Source organism: Prorops nasuta, unplaced genomic scaffold, assembly GCF_024137725.1.
Source record: "Prorops nasuta isolate Cenicafe-Biocafe unplaced genomic scaffold, Cenicafe_Pnas_1.2 PNAS00019, whole genome shotgun sequence".
Classification (NCBI taxonomy): domain Eukaryota; kingdom Metazoa; phylum Arthropoda; class Insecta; order Hymenoptera; family Bethylidae; genus Prorops; species Prorops nasuta.
In genome coordinates this window covers 4,248,803-4,269,924 of record NW_027116816.1, presented here as the reverse complement: position 1 = coordinate 4,269,924, position 21,122 = coordinate 4,248,803, and the positions used below count along the sequence as shown (strand labels likewise).

At 43.7% G+C, this 21,122-nt stretch overlaps 1 protein-coding gene across 1 annotated transcript in view; it reads right to left on the bottom strand.

Annotated features, from left to right (window-relative positions):
* The window catches only part of LOC136780648 (uncharacterized), a 236,409-nt gene that overhangs the window by 44,318 nt on the left and 170,969 nt on the right, over window positions 1-21,122 (bottom strand). Inside the window, exon 5 of the mRNA XM_066739165.1 lies at window positions 10,443-10,489. Within this exon, the coding sequence (XP_066595262.1) occupies window positions 10,443-10,489 (47 nt within the window). The remainder of the gene's footprint in view (window positions 1-10,442; window positions 10,490-21,122) is intronic.

The following is a 21,122-nucleotide window of genomic DNA, read 5'->3' as shown; positions in this document are numbered from 1 at the left end:
TTGAATTATTATCGTTTTTGGTGAAAAAATGATAGGACGTTAAGCTCTGATACAATTTCGAGTTAATTTCATCTTGGATGTGTTTGCTTATAGGCTTTTGGTATTTTCGTAAATTCGTGTCTGTAGAATAGATTATGGAGCTAGATCACGGTTATATCTCTTGAAGAGGCCTTCCATGCTTAAAGCATCGATGGAATTACCGGTGGGTGATGAGTTTAGCGGAAGGGATAGACGAGATGAGAGGTCCCTCCACTCCCCGGCATCCGAAGCCGTCCGCTCGCTGAGCTGCCCCACCTCACACCATCCCATCCCACGCCACCCAACGTTGCTACCCGCTCCCGGCCTCCAGCCCCCAGCCCTCAGCCTCCCCCAGCCAAGCTACGTTCGACTCTAGTGACGACGACGGTGAGCGGGTGAGCCACCTCGACGTAGGCTTCATTCGCTCGACGTTTATTCGATCATTCAAATTATCTCAATATCGCCCTGTCGACACCATCTCCTGAGACCACAATGTCTTAGAAAAGATCAGACCTTTGACAACGGCTAATTCTCCCAATTAAATCAATTCATCCTTTATACAGGCCTTTAATGAATTATAAGATAATTTTAATCTTCTTTGCTATTTTCAGGGAATGTTATAAACTGATTTAAACAAAAACTGAATGGTAGCACTAATGTTTATAGATACTGTAATACCAGAGGTTTGTCAAATCTATAAACAAAACTTGATCACTATATATTTGTCGGTTAAGGAATTGCAAGATTGAATATTGTTTGTAATTGTTCAATGAATTCCTCGCAAGTCTCTCTATATGTGAGCTGGCTTTTCAATCAACGTCTTTATTGAAGAATGCTACTGCATGAAGCTGTTTGATTAATTTTTAATAATAAATTATTTATGATTGCTAAATTGACTTTCTCGATTGTATTCTATCCCTTATGACCGAGATATTAGGAGGGAGAGATTTATTTTTTAACGTGTTTCATTGAAACTGAGAGGGTTTCCATGCTAATCCCAGAAATCTGGGATACAAACCCAATTGAATGCACGCGTCGAAATAAAAGAAGGAGACGTAGCTTTGTTAAAGAAGTCGTCGAACGTCTTACTGTATTACGAATCACTTTCTCGCTCCTCCCTTCATCTACATATGTTCTCGTCAGCTGCGCTTTGTTTCTAGAATAAGACCTCATTACAGATGCAAAACCATCCATTCATATTCAAAATTTTATATCTCAGCCGCGTTCTCGCGTTAGGGCTAATTTATTCCAGTTCGATTTTGCTTGGGACAAATTCTACGTCTCTCCAGCATTCTCTTTTCCTTTCTCTTTTTTCCTCCCTCAATTCGAATCTTGCTGCCATTAGTAACTTCTCTCCTTCCTCGTTGCTGGTCGCTTACCATCCAAATTAATCTCTCGTTGGAACAGTTGCAAAACTTCTGGCCAACTCTTCGATTGAAGAAAATGAGAAAAAATAATCATTCCTTTTATATATATATACATATATAAATTTAAGGATAAAGATAATAATCGTTGTACCCATAGAAAAGTCCAACAGATAGGAAGACTCCATTCTTATGTCATCGTTTCTCGTCTCTGGCTCGAGCTTAAATATACGTTTCAGGCAGCAGCATACCTTCCTTTCGGCCTTCCTCTAGTTCTCATCGAAGAGATAATCATATTAGTGGTGCTATAACTTGTCTATGCATAAGCATAATACCATGGCGCCGTGGTTCTGGGATCCTGGCCAGGACCAGGATAGCGAGTATATTTTACGCGTTCTGCTCGGCCGCGCACACCCTCAGGACCAGCAAGGCCCGGATGTTAGCTGTTGCTGGATGTTGCTCGCTTCTGCTGGAAAGCAGCAGTGGCAGCAGAAGCGAGCAAGGAGGGTGAAGCTACGTTGAGAAAGAGAAGGAGAGAAGGCGTAGTGCAGAACGTTAATCAGCCTAATTGAATTAAGCACGCGCGACTGTTGTAATTATGACTATTTATAATGATTTCACCAGCGTATCTACCCTACAACTCATACACCTCCCTTCGGCTCCTCTCCTATCCTAGGAATTAGTTTACACGCACGCACACCACTCTACGGTTTACACGCTTATTGCTCCGTGTATTCGTGTGCTCTCCGTTCTGGCTGCTGCTGCTGTTACTGCTGTGGAAGGGCTGCCCAAGTATACTGATAGTATTTCCCTCGGCTAATTATCTAAAATTGAAAATTGATTTATGACTCACAAGGGTTGAGAGGTATAAAAACTCGCCGCCACGAAGGTCCAAGATTTTTTTTAGTTCCATCCCTCGATAGGGGATTGGGGCTGAGGGAACGTTACAAACTCATCTATGGCTGGATAGCTTATCGAGCTTTTGACGGACGAGACAGCATCAGCCTGGGCAAACGTAGCATGATAATGAAACCGGGTGTTTAGCCAGGATTTCCGGCCGAGCCGTTCCCTCCGTAGGTCTCTTTCCGACTCTCATCCTCGGGATTCAGGCAACGCCTCGGCACGCATCAGAAGTCCTACTTCATTAAGTCAGTAACACTTCTTCCAGTCGCGTTACTCATCCTTCAGTCGAGATCCTACTAGACGCCAAGACATAAGAGAGGGAGAATGGGAAGAGGGGGGGGGGGGGGGGGGTGGAGGATGAATCGAGAGGCAGTAAGATTAATTGCATTCCGCCAAGAGAAGGCGTATTTTAAACCAAACCGTCGTGTCTCTTAGAGGCTGGTGACGAGAGGAGAAAAGGGCGGGAGGGGCGGAGAGACGGTGAGGGTGGGGGTGGAGGGACCGCAAGACCGAGGAAGGAAAGACAAGGTAAAGGCCGGTGCGGAGTGAGATTCCTGGCACTGATGGGAGAGAAGCCCGCGGCGTTTAGTACCAAGAGAGAGAGAGAGAGAGAGAGAGAGAGAGAGAGAGTGATGGTGAGAGAGGGGGGAGTGGGAGCAAGAGAAAAGACAGAGCGCCTAAGGCCTTGTTGTATTTATCATATAATTACCATAATAGAGCCTCGAACCACCACCCTCCGCCCCCTGTCGCCCTTCCACTCAAGCCTGGTCGCCCTAAAACCGACCATCCCCCGACTTTCCTTCCTCTTCCACCCCCACTTCTCCTCCTCTCGTTCCACCAGCCGCAACCGCAAATTGGAAACTCTCGAATACATTTTCCCTCGTCTCACTTGCTCGACGTCGAAATTGTTCGCCGTGGGACGTCAACCGACGGCTCCGCACTCACTACGCTCGCAAGTATGTTAACGACAATGCCCAGACGTTCAAATACGCTGAAATACAAATGGACGCAAAGCGGCTTGCTAAATGAAGCTTCAATCGAACAAGACGCACCACCAGGCCGCTCTATCAAAATCACACACTTACCACCACCCTCTAAGAACCCCCTAACATATATGATCATATATTTTCTTTCAATCACTTGTTAAAAATTGAAAAAAAAAAATACAAGTCGTTGCTTTGGTATTTCTCTCCTCTCGAAAACTCAATTCTTCCTTTAATACACAAATGTGCTATATTTGCATAGATTTTCATAGACAATACCAGCGATTACTCAAGCTCAGTTTTAAAGATAAGACATAGGTATATACCTTACTTTCGTAATTGCACGAAAGAGGAAATCAATCATGCAGCAGGTATGAGCATCGTGAACTGGCATCCTAAGAAGTCTGCACAACTCGAAGTAGAACCCCCCGGGATACCATCGGACATGTTATTTGTGAGAAAACTTTCGACGAGTTGGTTTTCTCTTTTATACATATATATATATATACCTATATATAGGTATATAGAAGAGAGCGACATAGCAATGGCGGCGGTATCGACGACGGATGGAGCAATTTATATCAATGGCTTATTCTCCCTGGCTCTTCGATCGGGCTCGAATCTATTTTCAAGGTCTATTTTCAGTCGTTTGTATCTCTCCCCGTGATATTGCCTATGACATTTCTAGCTATACATAGTCTGGATGCTATAGCACGCCAAGCATATAGAAGCTAGCTCTCCTATACTCTCATTTCTTTCCTTCTATTCCCATAATCAGCTTCACGCGCAATATCGTGTGCTTTATCCACCATTTCATTGACTCATTTTTTTTCTTCCCCATGTCATCCGCATTACGCAATTACATTACTTTCCCTAAGCTTCGGAACTCGATCGAATAAAAGTTTGCTAGTGATAATAACGTGGCGCGATTGTTACGCGAAAACGTCGCTAATTGATTGGGGCGTTTTAAAGTATATTAGCGAATGTACTCTCTTCTCTTTTTATTCATATAGAAAATCGCATTTTATCGGTGAATTTAGTGGGGCTGAAATAGAGTGTCTTTCAGCGGTTGTGCGAGAGCTGAGCTATGAATGAACCGGCGGGCGGTAAGTGAGTGACGGCTATTAAGTCGAGCGTGGTAGCTTTTCTGGTTTCTTAATCAAGCACCGGAAGCCACCATTACCGCACCAGCATCGACTCCTTTCCTTTTTTTTATCGCTTATCCCCCTTTCCTGGTCGCTGCCGTGCAGCCCGGCGGAAAGATAACTTTGCAGCTAAGCAGTCGGTTCTTTAATACTTCAAGGTTTTTCTGTCAAAATCCTATAGCATCAATCAAATGGACCAAGCCAAAACTTGCAATGCACGTGTCAGACGATGAAATTAAAATTTAGTTATGGACATAGACAAAATTTGAATGTACTGTGAGAGAGAAGAATAATCGTCTAATCGAGATTCTCAAATGGTATGATTTTACTATTGAAATGAAAATCCTAGAAAGCTTTATCATACGTGTCGTTGAAAATGTATAATATGAGAAGAGTGTAAAAAGCGTGACCTTCGAAGTGATAATTGCGAAAAACATATAAATGAAGTTTTGTCAGGGGAGGAATATATCTTGTGGAGAATAATTTTCATGGCTGTATACTTGAGCTTGGCGTCACGGATGAGAGTTTGAGAGAGGCGAGTGTCGCGCAGGGTGCGTAAAAACGTCTAAATTGCGCGTAAATAATTATATTTGCATATTCATTGAAAGGTAAATATTTAATGCTGACGGGGTAGAAAGGGCCAGTGTGAAGTGTAACGGACACGGAAAGAAGGGGTGAGAAGTGGGAGCTGGGAAAAGGTGGGGGCGGTAGGACTGGCCGTGGTCGACTCGACCGCCGTGTGGCCTGACGGGAAAAGGGGTTAAATATACATCGTGGGCTCTCGGAAATTTTAGCTTAATTTTACTTAACTACACCGTCGCCGTCGGCCACGGCTGCAGGGACAAGTGTTATTTTTGTAATTCTCTGCGGCGCTAATGGGGGGTCTCGGCTTAACTTCCGACGACCAACAAAGAGAATGTTTACCACATATATACGAATCCGCGGTAACCGACACCACTTTTCCCCACGTTTATACGAGCCTCGCAAAGAGTGCGAGATTAAATAGGAAGAGCCTGAAGTGAATGGGAGCTCATTAATAACGAACTGTTGCTGTATCCCCATCTCGAGTAGTCCTGCATGCACCTCCGCGTTTCATAAGATTCTTAATTCCCATCAGTGCTCTATGGACAAACGAACCTTTTGCATATTTTATTATAACGTTGAATCATTCTTTTATCGTTTTGTTTTTATAGAATATAATCATTGTGAAATTCTCGATTGAATTTATTCGCGACCTTCGGATCAGCGACTGTCAAATTCTTAACGGATTATACGAACATTTAAGGGTAGCGCAGGTGAAAAAGAAAACTGATGAGATTTAGAGAGTGTGCATTGAGTATATGTATATCGAGGATCGCAAGTCGGAAAAGCTTCGATGTGCATCGAGCGTGAATATTACATCGATCAGGCTTTGACGGCGTAGGGGTGGCAACAGCAAGAGGATGATGTTGCCTATTATACAGCGAAACACCTGAGCACCCTTCCGTCACCAGAAAGCCCAATGTTGTCCCTCGCAAATGACAAGAGTGTATGAAAACGAGCACGTACTCTGTTGCCATCGTCACGAAATTACGTCGCCTCTTCAATAACCCACCCTTACATTATTTCTCGTTCATCATAAAAATGCTCTTGATTGGCCTTCTTTCTTAACATCTCATCTTCCAGATATTCGCATTAAACTAATGGTTATAGTGCGAGTATAGTAATAATAGAGCTAATAAGCAGAGGTAAAATTGATGAATGCGAAGAAATAAGTGAATATATATTGACGTATATTTGGGTAGAAAAACGTGTGTTCTGTCCGGTAACATGACGGCGAGCTACTTGGAAAGCAAAAGTTAAGATAGTGGTACTCTCTGACTTCGATATTAGATTTCCATTTGACGAGAGATGGATGATGCAATTCCCAATAGAGTTTTCTAAGTTTTAGTACAAATAATATTCAATATTGAACAAGCAACTTTTCGATAATCGATTATTACATTATCATATAAGCACTTATTGCTAGTATTTTCAGACAGTCTTTAAAATTTGCTGCTAAATTTTATTTGGATTAATCGAGGTGATATCAGTGATAGGGCAAGAAATCGATTTACGAATAACTTTATTTACAGCTTGACGTGATGTTTAATTATTTATACTTGGACGCATATATTCTGTTCAGGTATGATGGAAAGAGCCTTTGGCAGCAGAAGTTGAACGTGAAGCCACTGCCTGGCTATCAGGTCAAATTCGATAAAAGATGGATGATCCTACATCCGTCGTATGGTCGGTCGATCGGTCTCCGAGCTGACGGTCTCGAAGATGAAATGCACCCTTGACGACCTATGGCCGACCCTAACACCCTTCTACCCTCACCGTCCTCTACCACAGCCCCCCCTTCTCCCTTCCTCTCCCTCTCCATTGCTTTTCTGCATTTCGCGTACAATCCTCTGGGGTCACTCATATTTACGAGAAAACCGAATGTTTTACCGTCAATGGATAGCTATATGCCTCGGATATTGTATTTCGAATACAAATTACTCAATATCAATGGCCGAAGAGCCCCTAATTTCGAGAGGACTATTATGCCTGCGAGTAAGACAACTTTTCTCGCGTATTCAGTCGTCTCACGTAGACTCATATAATAGTTTTGGACTGTCCGAAGGTCCTATTTTCCATACAAGTAGGCAGCATAATTCTTGTATGGATATAATTTCATAGATATCCCCCTATATTTGATTTGACCCACATCCACGAAGCAAGAATATTTACCCCCCTACAGATATAAAATTTAACGAGTGAATATTTCCATATTTGTCCACAGCTGTCTGTCCAGTTTTCTCATGCTATTCTTATATTGCCATAACTCTGTGTTTTCCAGCGTAGCAAAGTAGAAGGCAAAAGTCATGTTTTTCACATCGTTGGAGTAAATCTCACGAGTACTGGACTCAAGGCGGGCAGCCAAGATTTATAGAAAGGGACAATATAGAGGTATATATTATTGTGGTAGGAGGTAGAGGTTGAGGGAACGCGAGAGAAGGTTTCTGGTTTCCTCGCGGGGCTCTGCACGCCAGTGGCCGAGCGGCAGCAGCAGTACATTATTTCTTGATGTCAAATAAAGCAATTAGCATGTGCCCTGACCAGGGTCCTCGGGTTCTAACCCGAGTAATCTCAACGGGCTCCCCGGCGTGTGCGACATCTTCATCAGGAAGGCAGACCCTCCTCTTGCTCCTCTATTTTCTCCATCCTGCCACTCCTTCCTACCACTATCCCCTTAGCTAGACGATATGGTCCGCTCACGCAAGATTCTGCTGCACCCCCCAAGAGACGTAGTCCAGAGTCTATACTGGCAAGAAAGAGAAGGCTATAGCGATACTGGGATGTGTTGCAGGCCACGGACGAAAAAACAAGGCACGGCCGAACGTAGAAAATCGAAAGAAGCGAGAAAGATGGGAAAGAGCAGTGGAAGAGGATAGCTTGAGGTTAGACTAGGTAGAAGAGACGAACGTCCAATGATGACGTGATGGCTTTGTCCAGCAAATGGGGAGTCGCTTTCAGGGGAAATTTCACAAAGGCTGACCCTCTGATAATGAATGTTATATAACCCTTTTAATGCTTTAAGCCTCTTAGATTTTTCAGAGGGCTCTTCACGCACCTCCTTCGCTTCTTCCCAGTCTCCAGGCTCTCGCAGTGCTCGTGGTAAAGGAAAACTGCTTCGGTAGCGTCAAAGAGGAAAAAAAGTATGGGAGAGGGAAGCAGGAAAAAGCAGGTCGTGCCCCGAGGGTAGGTAATTATGTGGCGGACGTAAATTAAGCTTGTTTAGATTAGGATTTTTATTAAGGTCCTTTATGAAGGAGTGGCGTCGCTAAATGGTGCTTGGAACACTTTAGCGGTAGAACTCTTTAACGCCGCACCGCGTTGAAAATAAAATCCACCTCTTTCCTCGACTGACAGATTCATCCTGCGAGGCTATAATTTTATTCTTAATTTGTACTGACGCGAATATAAAATAATTATTCTACATATATTTATTTATCCCAGTAGGAGATGTACATTGAGCACTGTAATGCAAGGTACGAAATCGATAATTCCTGCGAAAAGGCGTACAAGAGAAATAACTAAGGATTACCTTAATTCTTGTTTAGGAGTTTGTCGAATGTTCAGGGATTCTATCGACCCTCCGGAGCTAGGAAAAACGAATTTAGGTATTGCTTGACATTTTAGTTGGAATAGCACGACTGTAGATAAGCCAATCCAAGCGTTATAACAGAGAAAGTATTTTTCTCTTTCGTTAAAAGAGAAACAAAAGTGTAGAAAAATACGGAATTTTTGAAATTGAAACTAAAGTTAATCTTCCAGTGGAGGAAGTGAATGAGAGAGCAATAAGAGGTGGTGCTTTATTCGTTCGGCTAACAGGTATCTCATACAGGTATGTTAATCTTGTTTTCTACATAAGAGGCAAGCAATGCCCTACGTCAAATAGTTAACTGCCTCCGCATGGGGGCACGAGGAAGGAACTTTGGAAAGCAGTTCGCTGGATGCTGCCTATATTCACGTTATAGAGATACGCATGCCTCCAAGCCAGCGAGAGTGCTGGCAACTTCTCGGTGGAAGTTTAATTCAACTTGGCGGGCAGTCAGACGTAAACGCTGAATGATTTGTTGTAAATCGAAAGCATCTCACGCTCTTTTGCTGCTTCTGGAGCCCAGCGTCGCATCTCTTCGTTCTACAAATGCTATTTTAATTCCATAGCCCTTCCCTCGAGCTTCAATCAAGAATAGCATTTTTACCTTACGATTAATGAGAAACAAAATAATATATACAGTGCCGACAGAACTTTTAAAAAATAGCAAAATCTTCAATTATTTCCTACAAATGATTCGCGTTGTTCTATATCGTTTCTCCTCGGGTCGGGCAAAAAGTTATCTTATTATAGTAGAAGGGATTTATTTAAAATGCAACGAAGCTTGCCAGGTATTTTCTCAAGAAGCTTTCTAGAAAATAATCGATAACAATTAACGAGTGCTCCACCATTGCAGTACACTTTCCGACATCATTTCTAAGTGATGGCTGGCCTTAGTATCGAAAATCGAGCTTCGACAGACGATTTTACCGAGTAGTTTTGCGAGGTCGTGCTCGCTCGTTCTCTCGATTAGGCTTTGCCGTCATTAAAAGTTTATAAAGAAGCCAAGCTACGAGGCGAGGAAACGATGTGCGGAGCAGAGTGGGAACAGGGGATTGCCTCTTTTCGAGGAGGTAGTAGCGAGGGGTTAGTGAGGTAGAGTGTTAAACGAGGACGGACGAAACCAAGCTGGAGAGAGAGAGAGAGAGAGAAAGTGAGAGAGATAGAGGGGGGGGGGTGGGGGTCGAGAGCAAGTTTTCTCATGTGCAATGCATAATGAGGAAAGGCAGACAGCACATAAAGAGCCTACAAATGAGACGTGGATTATACATATACATGAAATTTATTACAGTACACATAATTTTGTATTATAACTAGCACATCGAAATCGAAAATTCTGAATAAATCGTCCAGTGTAAGTTTCTATCCTTCTCAGAAAACTTTATTGCAAAACTTGGTCGCATTTGGCATTCACAATCGAAAATGCTGTTCATTATTATAATTAATATGGAAGGATATTCATCCAATGGAATCTAAATAATTCTAGTTGAATTCTAAAAAGCATACTTATGTGCTTTGGGATCTCCAGTATGGATTTGCCGAGGGGCTTTCAATGATGGAGGACCGCCGATTGGTTGGCACGAAGCATCGGGGGTAATAACAGCCAAAAGCGCGAGCACGCAATGACTACACCGTGTGGCATGAAAACGATTAAAGGTGTTGGATCGATTCTTCCTGGTAACTGACTGAGCTTAGCAGGTTGATTTAATGAAAACTGAAGGCACTTAACGAGAAATATGAAGAGCTCCATTTCACATCTTGTAATTCTGATTTCTTTTAACCCAAAACGGAAATGCATAAATTAAAAAGCAAGTTATATAGCTTAAGTATATAATTGAAATTTCAAACTGCTGCAATATCTTACCTTGTTCATGATTTGGCGGGGATAGTCCCGCCTTGCGAGGGACGACTCTGCAACAGAGAAAAAGATATAATTAATTCAAGCTTACGAAGAATTCTTCCGAAAGACCAAGATTGGGGCTAACATTGAATCGAAGTATTATGATATGTGATTGTTATGGAAAACAGCAGTGGTTTTCAAAATTTCTGTAGGAAAATCGTGGGACACCGATTGCCAGATGCAGGTCGTCTGTAAAAAGGATAATCTATCCGGCTCATACGCGTAGACCATATACTCCTCAACCCTTTTCCCCTTCGCTGCCCCGTACCGTGATGGGCTAATGCACGTGGCGTGGTCCTTGATCGTGCACTCTCCTCGTTCCTCGCCCCTTGCTCCGAACCCCGAGTTCAAACCCTGAGCTCCACCATCCCCTTTCCCCCCTTGCTACCGAATTCCCGTAATCTAATGAATGGCCTAACCCCAATATCCTCTGGGTTCAGCCTCCACCGTCGTCTGCCCTTATGTACTTGAATTTATATACGCTATATGTAAATATACCACCCACAAGAGCGTCTTTGTGTGGGACCAGAATCTTCTTTAAAATTCGACGTAGCCTTAGAGACAATGAATTATTTTAATCTCGACTGTGCAAGAGTCTGGCATAGTGGCTCATGGAGACCGAGATGCCAGCATTGTTTCGTATATCAGGTTGGGTAAAAAGCACGAGAGATAAGTCCGAAACGATACTGTATAGAACCGTGGCACGGGTTAGGAAGAGTCAGTTGGTAGCACACACAGCATCAGGCACAATAAGTATAGCGAGAGACGCAAAAGTCCGTAGTCCTCGTGAAGCGGATCGCAAGGGTAAGGAAGCGCAAATGTGTTTATTCTGTGGAATAATAAAAAGGGTCGTCCGGGAACCGTGACGCGGTGATCGTACCAAAGTTGGGAATAATGTTTCGGACACGACGTTCGTTTGGGCTTGGCCTGACCCCTGCTGCAGCCGCCTACAGTCTCCTACCCCTTATACGCGTGTCCGCCGCAGATTCAGACTCCTAATTAAGACGAGGGTGCGAGAGGGGTTTCAGGGGTTTCGCCGGATTCCCTCGGGGGAGGGGGGGAGGCGGGTGTGCGCGGGATGGAAGGTTTCCGAGGTAAGGGGCACCCCGTATCGTGCCGGAGGGGCAAGCCAAGGCAAAGGGGGTAAGGAATATTGATCACGAGACCACCACGCCGACGAAGCACAGGGACTGGCCGCACTCACTCCCTCTCCCCTCTACATCGCCCCATCCTACTTCACTCCCCCTCATCTATCCCGGTTTCTTCATCCCCACCTCGTACAGTCCTTTCGCTCTGGATATATCACACGATATCCCTCTCGCTTTGCCTCCCCCTACCCTCTCTCCCTTTCCCTCTCACCCACTTCTTCGTTTTCCATCCTTTTCCTTCACCACCATCCTCCTCTTCGTCCTACACCAACAGCAACCTGCATGGATCTGCCTGAACCAAACCACCAAACGCCAGATGCGTGAAATCAGTCGGTTAGAACCTGCCCCGCAGCCTTTGCGAATTATTGACGCTAAAACCGCGACCACCAAGCAGATGATGCTGCAACTTCTTGTCCTGACCGTTTTACACCGTCGAAACATGTATAGTATGTAGTTGTAATTAATCGACCTGCTGTCAAATCGATATATAATTTTTATTGCTATGTATTTTTCGATTGCAACACGCGAACGATGCACGAGGTTTACGAGCCTCTTTCCGAAAGCAGAAAATACTTTAGGAACTATGCTGCACACGCTCGACCCAGCAGGACTCGCAGCATTCCGGATGCATGTGGGAACCCCGCGAGTTTGACAAGGCGAAGATCCTGGTATGAAAAAGATAGTTAGGGGCCACAGAGTTTGCACGGTGTAGCGACTCGTCTTTCTACCCGTCGCCTCGCCTTAATTAAATCTCTCGACCCTTCCTGAAGAAGCGCCACGACTCCTCTGGGAGCCTAGAGGAAAACTGTCTATGTACTGTTCTCGCTTTACCTCGCGCAACAAGAAAACGTTCATCGTACGTCGTCATTGGCTTAAGATTCTTCTTCGACGAAAATCAAAAAAATATAAATAATAATCTCGCACCTCCTGGAGAGTGTTTCTCGCTTGACAACAGCAAGCGTTACAAATGTAAATACAGCAAGAAAGTTAAATCCTCTGTTAAATAATTCATTCTTCGCGACTTTGAAAATAAAGAGGTTGAGAGAAAAGAATAGTTGAAATTAGGGAATCTGGATGAGAAAGAGTGGGAGGATGGCGAAGACGGTGTCAGTGTCGGTGGCGGAGCCGTTTTCATGAAGGCAGACATCGCAATTCTGTCCGGTAACGAACGTCAAGGGCCAACTCCTGCGAGAGCGGAGGAGACCTCATTGTCCAAAAGGTAGAGGGCGCGATGGAGGGTGCAGGGCACCGGGGCCGGGTCCGGGGCCGGGCGGGGGGAGCAGCGTACTCAAACTTTGATATGGTTTCCTAAATAACCAAGGCGACCGATACCGCAGCACGATAGTTTCCCCTACCACAGCAGCCCTAGCAGTCGATCGTCGTGGTCCAGAGAGAGTACCATAACTACCGTTCAAGCATATTGAAACCCTCACACTCCGGTATAGCCAACCTTTACGCCCCTCCGATCCCCATCACCTTCGAGGTTCGAGGTTCGAGCTGTAGCTGAATCTGGAGACGATATACTGCGATGCCCTCTATGCAAAACCTTCGACGTGAGTGCGTTTGTCGTTTCGTGAGTAAGCCTGTCCACATGGAATATAATCGATCGACAGTAACGTTTTCCATACGACGACGGCCAACTTTGGCCGATTTCAGAATAGAGTGACAGGCAATCTGCGAAGAAGAGAAACCGGCCGGGTGCAAATCACCGTCAGCTTAAGATTCAAAACTAACATTGTGCGGTTATGATTGGCGTTACATTGTGACACTGGACCGGCGCTCATGTTAATTTTACGAACTGTAAATTACATTACCAACTTTAAACCATCGAAAGCAATTCTACGCGTTAAATTACTTCCATTCAATATTTCGCCACGTTCAACCCAAACTTCTGCACTTTCCTTGCTGCAAAATTAATTTGCAAAAATGTGATTGTGGTTTCGTTCGATGAAAATGTTTCGCGATGTAAGTCCAATCAAGGTGTAATTATAAAGGGGATAAGGCAATGAAGTCGTGGAATAACGACTAGACTAAATCCAGAGTTTCTTCTTTGTAGGCCATTGGCTTACTTGCTCTATACTTGTATCTGGAGGCTAACTGTTTGTCCGCTAATTAGAAGCTAACAGTAGAACTGAAGTTGGAAACTTTAAAGTTTCTTGCTTTCGCAGAAGAAGCCACCTCCATCCCTACTAATAAGTGGTGCTACCCCCTTTTTTGAAGGAGGTGGGACGAGTCGGATGGTATATCCAAGTCTGCTGAGGATCACCAGTCCTCTATCCTAACCTCATTCTCAAGCTCTTCCTGCCACTCTCCCCTCTCCCTCTGCCATCTTATTTTCGACCATATTTGTCTACCATTAATTACTCTAATTAATTGTTTCGCGTGTTTGAGTTTTTAATGGATAAGTTAAACAGTAGAAGAGAGGGTTGACCAATGTTATAGGTGGTGGGTCCACTGGAAAACCTCTTTCCCACTCTTGCAATTATACCGCATATTCCACTTCCGCGTGCTAAAGGTGTACGGGTGGGTTAACGAGATTAGGATGACCGTGCGAACGGGAGAGGCCTGCTCACTCGTTCGCTTATTCATTTTTCACCCCATGATGGGAACGTCACACTTTCATATATACCCCTGTATCAACCAACGATCGAGGCTCCATGCAAAAGACAAATAAAACTTGGATTCGTTATTCGAGGAATCTTATACATTTATACCCATCGACTAATCTAATTACTCTTTTACTTTTCGCCGATGCGCAGGTACGCTAGAACAGCATAATTCTCGATCAAGATGCTTGTAGAAAAACGTTAAAAAGCTATTAAATTATTCAAGTTTTGTGTCGTTAGGAGAAAACGAGGGTGCAGATGTAGAAAAAATGACGAGATTAGTTGTTGGATTGTCTGCTGTCACGGTCCTTCAGTTGTACGAGACAATACAGAAGCCTTGACAAGATTGCGTCGCGACTCTGCAAATCGTTTTAGCTCGATCTTTTCGAGGGGGTGGAACGAGATGGCCTTGGCCTCGCTTCACCTCTTAAAATGGGAACAAGGTCCCCCTTCCACTTCCGTAATCTGAGCTCAAATAAAAGACGTAATGCCAGATAAAGCGTCCCATTGTCTAACGACGATTTTCTCTCGTCCCGGGGACACCGTGTACCAACTCGCCCTCGGGAAGGTTGCTCGATAGGGGTGGTAATCATCTTAAACACCATTGCCACAGAGACACCTCGTGCCATTCAGCCTCGCACCACCTGATTCTTTCGTAATTGAGATGGATCGATAAGGAGGCTCCTGTACAAAAGCAATGAGGGTCCTATCACCTATCGTGCTTTCTTTTCTCTTAACTTTTTTTTAATTCGACAAAAAAACACACGAACCTCCCCCTCGTCGAGAAATAAGAATATCATTAAGTTGTTACGATACGGCATACTTACAGGGATAATTAATACTTTGAAAATATATCTTTCGTTAATTCGCTTGGTACTGATATTTGCGTGTGAAGCTATATGAAAGGTCCGAAATACTTATTACTTTTTCCACTGCATGTAAAACATGGAAAATGATATACGCAGTAATAACAGCTACCGGGGCAATGAAAGAAACCAAGAGGGTGAATTTTCCGTAATGCCTACAATGCTCTAACATTATGTATCACGTATATTTTATATGTAGCCACTTCCTCCACTTTCGTGGTTTTTTATTGCTAAAGCGAGATAGAAACTGAGTGTACACATGTAAAGTACGCTACCTGAATACAGACAGCTTACACATGGAACAAGTCTTTATGTGCAATGTAAAATATGCTATCGCCAACACTTCAATTCAGAGTTTCACGCAGCATTTTTTTTTTGTAAGACAGTGCATTGTAAAAAATGCATGTAAAATTGCACTATACAAATACATGTATATAATAGAAAAATTAAAACTCCATTGAAGAAGTATGCTGCAATTTCACAACAATTTAGAAAAATGCAGAAAATGTTTCTTTTTATGCACGAATAATTTAAATTTACACGAAGTTTGTATAAATTCTTCGCAATGCGACCATAATTCAATTTCATAACTCTCTACAAGAATCACTGTCCTCTTCTACAAGAGATGCAATTTTATCAATTAAGAACAACTCTACACCGTAAAAAAAATTGCAAAGAATTGCAGAATTTAATAGTGTGTTTTACAGCGCAGAGGGTAACTCTTAATTAATCGATTCGTATTAGTTTGGAAAGGGGACAGTGATCGTCGTCGGTGGAAAAGCTATTGTCGAAACAATTTGGAAAACGGTGAAATAAATGAACGAAGCTTTTGGGAGGTGTCAGGTATAGGCAGCAGGCAAGAGCGTAGGAGGAGCGAAATAAATCTCGAATAATCGAGGAAACAGGTCGGCCAAATCGAAGGCTGCTATTGACTGGGGGTGCAAGCAGCGGGGGTCTCCGGGGGAGGAGGGGGTGGAAGCGATAGGAGCGCAAGCTGAATGCGAGGACATGATAGAAAGTGTGGGAGAAAATCGGTGTCTTAACCGTCCACGGAGGGACAATTATTTAGCGGGGCGGGCCAAGCGTGGCGCTAGACTGGTGCAAACGTAGCTGTAGCACCAGGAAACCGAGAAAACGGGAGCTGGGAGCGTACCGAGGCGAGAGTCCGGGGCTGTTAATTGCCGGCTGTCAGGGCCACGCAGTGACACGATTCACCATCGGCTCGAGGGATTGCCTAGTCGAAGTCGTGCACGCGTCGCTAAACCCTCTTTCCTTCCCAAGGAGAAAACGCCTCGAATGTCCTTCCACTTTCGTCGTCGTACCCTTCCTCGACAGCTGGGGCGCGATAACCTGCGAAACACCTCTCGCAGGATCTCTACGTATATTTCCGATTCTACCTATTCTCCAATTAAAACAAAGAAAATTACTCCAAACCGTTCTAGATTCTAAAATGGACCAGTGGGAAAATCATTGAGAAAATATATATCTTGATTCTTAATATTCGCACTGATTGAATTCAACGATTTTGATGATAACGTTTGATTTGTTATTTTAAAAATAATTGGCGAGACTGTCGATATATATATTGAAATAAAGAGAGAGAGAGAGAGAGAGAGAGAGAGATTTATTCCTGAAACTGGTTTATTCGTGATAAGAGAAAAGTTGGTAACGTTAGGACGCGATAGCGGGATAGTGAAGTAGAAGCGTGTCGACGCTAAGAGCATTAAAGAGACGTTTTCCTCGTGACACTTAGGTTTTCGTTCTCGCGCTCACCCCATAGATTCACGGCCTATCGGCTTAGCAGTTGGTGAGTGGTCCCACGCTACCCCTGCCTGCCTGCCTGCTTGTGCTGCTTGCCCGCCTACCTTCTACCTTCTTACACCCCCACCTTCAAGATACCAGTCAGACACACTACAACATCCTCTCCACGGCTACTGTCATTGACGCGTTTTGCGAAATATTTTCCTAAGCTTAAGAACATAAGTACCTGAGAGCACAAAACTAACCAGCTTCCCACCTTGATATACCACCACTACTTTAACGCAGCACTATTAGTCTTAATAAATCTGTGTACTTTATATATAATTAACAAATTTAATAAATAACCTGTGCTGTCGCTGGATCTAATTATATATATTATCTCTTTGACCTGAAAGCACAAAACTAATTCAGATACTAATTTTGCAATACCACAATTACTTTAACGTAACAGTGTTAGTCCTAATAAATATATGCTTCTATAATTATTAAATCTAATCAATAAATTTTATTTTCTCCTGATCTATAAAGATATTATTTTTGTATTATTCAACAATGCTTATTTTATTTTCTCCGGTGAGAGAATACGTGTTTCACATGAGATATATATATATATATCTACGAATAAAGGTACTGTTCCGTATATATAAGGAGGAAGTATATTATTAGAGGAAAGAGGAAAGTGATTGCGTGTAACAAGGGTATAGACGTTGAAGTTGCAGCTCGTCGTACGCAATAATAATGCTGGAGAGTACTGCTAGATACTCGGAAGGGAATAGAAGGTGGTAGGCGAATGCTGTGTAGCGCTGGTAGCGAATTATCAGCTAAGAGGAAATTATGGAAATAGATATAAATCGAGAAGAAGAGAGTACCAACGTGGGTCTTTGCGAGTAGCTTTGCGAAGTAACCAATAGCTACGGAGCGCCTCTGCTTGTGTAGACGTCTGCTGCTAAATAAATGGGGTTTAAGCAGCCAATTTGGCTTGTAAAGGTCTATCAGCATAAATTAAACAAAGTACTCGAAAAGGATATCTTTACTTGGCAAACGATCGTCCTTGTGCGAGACTAAACATTTGCCTTAGCATTGTGCCATGAAATGTTGAAGCAACTAATGCGCGAGACACCTTAGACAAAAAATAGAAAAATGATAGAAAGAATAACGAAAGGTAAAAGTTAAAATTATCGAGAGACTGTAAGAAATTCTCTTCGAATGGTTAATGATTCATTTTTGAAGAAGAGGAAAGGGGAAGGGGAAGGGAGAGGTTAATGTTGAGTTTTTTGGATGCTTGACGAAGGTAGGTAGAAGCAACCGGCAGGGTCAAGTGGTTATGAGTGCGGCCGATTTGGCAGGGAATTTTTGTTCCTGCGAGGGATCCATCAGGTTTCCATTGGTAATAACTGACGCGGAAACATCAGAAAGCGAAGAATATGGTTTGGCTGGGAGGGATCGAAGTGAGTTCGCTCAGTCTGGTGCTCGCGTCATGTGCATCGGACGCGACGCGCGAATTAACAACTCACGCGTTCATATCCGGCAATTATTAACCGATATATCGAGTTATATATCAAACACCTTCGCCCTACGCCTTGCGTAAGAGCGGTCGAGGCACGACTCACTGCGTTCAGTCGCACAGGCAACCACGACGATTCTCCAATATATATATCGTGTAGGACGAGAGATCTTCAGTCACGCTAAATATCTCTCTCTCTCTCTTCTCCTCTCTACTCTATATATATATATATTTATGGAAAGAGATAAGGGATATTAATTACAGACACCGAAAATAAATGGAAGAAAACGAAAGGAATTTACTGACTGTGAATTACATTTCGATGAACTCTCTAGGCTTTATCGAGATTCTCGAGCGATGGAGCAGGAATACTCGGATTTCAATAAAGGGTCTTCACGGATTCAAACTCATTTCAGGGCGAAACGTTAGGTTTCTTGATTAGAGCGAGGCTAGGTCCGAATTAGTAATATTACAGGGAAAAGTGGGAGCTTGAAAAGGGTTGATTAGAGATTCGGTGTGTTAGGGTATATATATATACTATATATATATAGTAGAGAGGTTTGGTTGGTGGGTAGGGGAAGACAGGGCAGGGCAGGGCATGGCGTGGCAGGGCACGGCAGGGTGAAAGCAAGTCGAGGGATGGACAGGGGGGAAGGAAAAGGGAAAGAGAAGGATACTGGACCGATGCTTGCAAGCATCCAGAACGAAGGACTACGAGAGGAGGCGGTACGTAGCAGGTTCGGGGCAAATGGCAGCGGATGATTGATCGCCCGGCTAATTGGATGATCGATGACTCAAGTTCATCAGTGGCTGTTCAACTCCTACCGAAGGATGCTTCGCCCTCACCTACGCCCAGCTGTACTGTACGTAAGCGTCTCGTGTAAGCGCCAATCCTTGCGTGTCTGCTCCTCGATGTTTCCCGGTGTGTACGTGCATGTGCTTCAGCCTCTCCGGTATACATGCACCTGGAGCGTACGAGCATCGGTGTAGGTGCGAGTATGCGCGTGAGAGGACGCACCGAGGTAGCTTCGATGTCTCCGGTGAGCTTGAAACAACCTCGCACTAATATTCCTCGAGATTGCATCCACATCTCAATCCCTATCCCTTATTCTTAAACTCTACACTGTTCTCAAAGTTTTCGACTACCAGCCTCCAATCTCCACCAGTGTTCTTATCCTGAACGATATCCCGTTCTTAGTCTCTACGGAGCTTCAGCCTTTTTCCTCCCCCCACTCTCCCTCCATCAGAATCCATCCGGCGAGCCATATCTGGCAAGTTTTGCTCCGACTGTACTTGTGCTGCAGTGATATGTAGTATTATGCGTTGCTCTAACCAAGTATGTGGATATTAAAAGTTCAACTACTACTATTGAAATGGAGAGCGAGGGATGCGCAGTGGGTAGTTGTGCGCTGCACGTTTAATATACAGCAAGCAGGCACGTGAATGTAAATCGGAGTGTAAATCATGCGAACAATGTCTTAATGTCCCGGTCATGCAACGCCCACCCATGCTCCAAGACAACGACCTTGGTCTTCGGGGCGTCGGAAAGGGTACCTTTTCGGATATTCATAGGGAAATAAATTAGTAGTCGCACATGTCACAAGGGGATTTCTTGGTGAAAATTTATCGATGCTCCCTTTCTCGCCAAATTTTGCATTTACAATCTACTCCGGTGATTTTACCGTCGGAGTATTAACGCTTCGACGGCTCTCTCCAACTGGAAAGTTTATTATTTTATCAGGAACTCGAGATTGATTCGTGAAACGAATAAGACTATATATATGTATGCACGTCCTTGAGCCGCGTCATCAGTCAAAATAAAATATGTCGCTTAACATAAGGTATTTATGATATTTAACTTTTAAATCCGGACTGCTGCTGATAGCAGAGATATTCAGCGCAGACGTACGTGGGTGGAAAGTTTCGAAAGAGTTTCGCCTTGACACTGAGAAAATACTAGGAGGGTTGTACTAATGTAAGTAGCGAGGAACGCGCGGAAAGGTGGAGAATAAGAAAAGGAGAGGCGTGTGAAAAATCCAAGGGTGCAAAGGTGACCGAAGGCTCAAGCAGAGGGTGGAATGCTACGATTTCTCTTGAAAAGGGGATTTCAAGGGGCCATACTTTGCCCTCCAATGAAATATCTCTGTGTAAGATGTATTGCAGCTTCAATGTCCCTCGAGCATAAAATAATTTATGTCATTGCGAAACAAATTCCAAGTGAAAATTCACTATTGCTCTCTATCCTATGCTCTTTATTTACAGGAAATTAATTCATAATATTTTCTTTTTTCGAGAGGGTTGGTAATTTTATTAGGAATGACGGGAAGAATTGAGACATTACTATCGGAATAAGATTGAGCTCGGGCTGTGTAATGAAAAAATCGGAAGCAATAAAGCCGCAATGAAGGAGAAGCTGGAAGCCTTATCAGGGGTAATATGGGGAAGAAGAGGAAAATAGAATAGAAGCCGAGGCAAATAGGGGTTTGTAGTTGGAGAATAGGTTGATCGCGCGGCGATGCTATACAGATTCTCTCCTATAACGGCACTTCGCGAAAGGAGAGACGGGAGCATGTCGGAGAAGTGGGTGCGATCAGTGTCGGTTGCTAGATAGTTTACGGTGAAGGTGGTTGGATGCTTTGGCCCTTGAATGGAAGAGTGAAGAGGGGTTAGTTGGTTTACGATGATGCTGCGATTCCCTTTATGCCTGGCCCGACTCTACCGACGCCAAATCTTAGCTTCTTTAGCGATATTCTTGTCCC